General features: G+C 39.0%; 1 protein-coding gene across 1 annotated transcript; it reads left to right on the top strand.

The window, feature by feature from the left end:
- The first annotated feature begins 1,624 nt into the window (after positions 1-1,624).
- Positions 1,625-2,705, top strand: LOC117305636. Its single transcript, XM_033790515.1, has 3 exons — positions 1,625-1,670; positions 1,840-1,953; positions 2,485-2,705. The coding sequence occupies exons 1-3, from the start codon at positions 1,637-1,639 to the stop codon at positions 2,703-2,705; spliced, it is 369 nt and encodes a 122-aa protein (XP_033646406.1). The 5' UTR covers positions 1,625-1,636.
- Positions 2,706-3,599: the final 894 nt, after the last annotated feature.

Here is a 3,599-nt window from a genome sequence, read left to right on the forward strand (position 1 = left end):
CAATTTAGTTTTAGAGGGGGTATTATTCATACCGGTTACTCATGTTTAAAAATAAACTGAGATAAATCTGAAGGCAAGGTCAAAATATTATCATATAAATAATTTCTTTGAAGGTGTTCCAGCGGCGCGTTAATGGATCAGTCAATTTTGACCGCAGTTGGGCAGAATACAAGAAAGGGTTTGGGTCATTGGATGGTGAGTTCTGGCTTGGCAATGAGATTCTACATAATCTGACTGATGCTGGAGGGAACTGGACAATCCGTCTGGACCTAACCAATGAAGAAAATAAAACGGGTCATTTGCTGAAGACACAGTTCCGCGTCGGACCTGACGATTACACCCTGTTTCTGGAGCACTCCAAGATACCACCAACTGGTATGTCTACTTTTAGTTTGTTCTCACCATTACCAGGGTTCCACTGATTATATTGATAATCTATCAAGGTTGTTTTAAAGGCTCCATGTATTGTAATTTTTTTTAAGAACAAATTGTAAATATTTGTTTGTAAATCGCAAACGATGTTTTGACGGGCCTGTTCTCAATTACTATGTTGCTTTAAACATTTCAAACTGCCCTTCAATCTAACATTTAATTCAATTAAATTCAATTAAATTAAATCCGTTAGTTGACTCCTGGCAAAAATCTAAACGAAGCTATTATTAATTCAACAGTAACATAACATAATTAAAGGCTATATTGTTTTTTTATCTTTCCAGTTGGTAGATTTTGTGGACACAAACTAGGAATGGAAGACGGGAGTATTCCCGATGATAAGATCACAGCATCTAGTCTATTGGATAACCTGTTTCTGCCAAGTAATGCACGACTGAATCTGAAGCGTTGTTGGTTACCAGCTACTGGACAGTTTGTTGATTCATGGCTTCAATTAGACATGGGTTCAGAGACTGTGCATATTGAGGGCGTCATCACACAGGGCGATTCATACGGTGATTACTGGGTGACACAGTACCAGGTACAATACAGCAAAGGTGGCATTGCATGGCTGTACGTGAATGAGGCCTCTACTCCACAGGTAAGAGTACTCGGCAAAGACACCTTCCATCCAAACATGTAATCCTTAAAAACATCGACACTCCAATCAAGCTGTACAACTATAATTCATGACCAAAAGCCTAATTATCATTTTTATTTTTTTAGTTTTTTTCTACCCCTGTTTTTTTACAGACATTCGTTGGCAACACTGATGTAGGCAGATCACTCTGCACGTAAACATTTCAGCCGACCATGCATATTCTCACACGTACAACGGTCGGCACGGTCGAATGTGAAAAGATTGGTACAGATCAAAGTCGTTTAAGGGAGAATTAGATAATTCAATAAAGAAAACAATTACATTACTAAAAAATATAGACTTCCCCTGTGTTTGTCTGCTCATTTGATCCAAATTGGTCAAGAAATATAGATTTTACAGTAGTTTTGGGTTACTTAGTTTGTCGGTCCGGCGCGCAGCGACGGCGCGTGGGAGGGAAAAAAATACCACCTCGCAGCTTAATCCCCCCTATTCTCTTCTATAATGGACGATTCCGGAGTGAGTCGGTGACGTAGGGACCCTGTGAAGCTATTTTAAGGATGGGGAAACTCTACTCCAGATGCGTACGTTCTCGAAATTTCCAAAATGGCGGCCAGTAGAAGCGGGAAACGGCGAGCAGGTAAGCCACCCGTTTTTTCCCTATATGACTCAAATATGAATACTTCTATATTAGAATATGAAAATAGACATTCTAAAGTTTGTTATGATGTGCAGATTGTTGAATTTCGTTATCCGTTGCTCTCAGTAATAGCGCTCTAAAATAGGACATGTTTGTTTTGTCAATTCAGAGCCTCCGGCAGCAGTTGAGTTCAATGACCAAGCGTTCGCGTGCGAAGTTGAACATATCTCTGGCTGGACATCAGACGAAATTGACCTGTTGCTTACGGAATACAGCGTTCCAGGTAAGAAATAAATACTTTCCTCAATTTTCAAGATAATATATTTTAATAAAATCGTTATAAAATTACCCTCTGTCGAGATTTGTTGTGTAAAATCAGAGAGTAAAGTTCGGAAAGTTAAGAGAAATGAGTAATTCAGGGCGGGTGTACAGTGAACGTAACGTCTAAAAAAAATGTCACGTGACACATTTATCAAGCGGTTGACCAATCGGATGTCGCTATTGTCTTGATCAAGGCTGTTCCATTTATTGCTGGTACTCCGTATGGTCGTGGGAATAGTTTGTCGGCTTGTTTACATTTTGCAAAGTTTTGATTCAGATTGATCATGGAGTCTAGTTTATTGCTCTATGGATTGATAAAGCTCTGTGATGGAAAGTGGCTACATATTCCTAACAAAATTAATTTAACCCTTTTAAATGTGCCTCTTTCATTCACTATTTTTAACTGTCACGGAAAGAGAAAATATGCCCCAAACAAAAAATGTCATTTATTTTTATTATTTTTTTTTTCATGTTTTTTTTTTCTTTTCACCAGATCATTGGAATGGAATTCTGACCACAGCGTTGTTGGAGACAATCAGATATCGTACTGAGCACTCGACCACCAAAAGCTACAAACGTGATTTCCCACCAATATTTTCTGCCCTCAACCTCAACTTGCCTACCAGTACCAACTTAAATGGACTACTCCAAAAAGTACTACTCCAAATCAAAACGAACCCACACCACAGTAGACCTCCTCCAAGAAGTGCCTGAATTTGCAAAACACTACAAGCACACCATTGGACCACACTGTGAAAAGAGCAGATTAACACCAGACTCGCTACTTCATTCAACAGACTTCAGTGCACAAAACCTCAACAATGCAATGATCATTGAACTAAATTGGTTCCGGGAGACTTCAAACACAACCTGGCAAACTGTTCGGGACACATGGTGGCCAAATCTGTTTTCAGCAGATTTCAGTCCTCCACCAATTGGCACTATCCAGACTAACTGGCACAACTTGGCTCTAAAGCGACAGAAACTACGACATGACCCATTTAAGGATTTTCTGGAAACATCTTACAGAGTTCCAACCCCAAGACCTCCAGCACAAAGTATTGACAGCCAAGATAACGATGAAGATGAAGATGACGACTCAGATCTGGAATGTTATGCAGACTTGATTTCAGAAAACACTCTTGACCATACGGGTAACTGTATGGAATATTTGACAGACCTTTGGCAGGAGGAGGTTGAAGACAATCAGAAAACTCAAAAAGTGTTAAGCAGAGTATCAAAAGCATTGGAAGATGCGAAAGCAATAAATCATTCTCTGAAAATAGAGCTTGGCAGTTTGCAAAATAAGAATGTGGTACGACGCTTACAAAGAAGAAAGCAAGATTTGGAAGAAGTGAAAAAGACCAATCAAAGACTTAACAAGAAAATAGAAAAGCTAGAGGAAACAGTGAAAATGTTGCAAAAGTCAAAGAAGAACAAAGGTGATTCCAGAAGATATTTCAAGACTAATCGTGATGAAAGTGACAAAGCAAAGCAAACCTTAAATAAACAGGTGAAAGAATTGGAGGCTGAAAATGAGGACTTAAAGTGTCAACTTGATGATATAGTAAATGATCGTGAGATCCGGAGCTATGAAAATGGCAAATA

The sequence above is a fragment of the Asterias rubens genome, unplaced genomic scaffold (assembly GCF_902459465.1).
Source record: "Asterias rubens unplaced genomic scaffold, eAstRub1.3, whole genome shotgun sequence".
In the NCBI taxonomy this organism is placed as follows: domain Eukaryota; kingdom Metazoa; phylum Echinodermata; class Asteroidea; order Forcipulatida; family Asteriidae; genus Asterias; species Asterias rubens.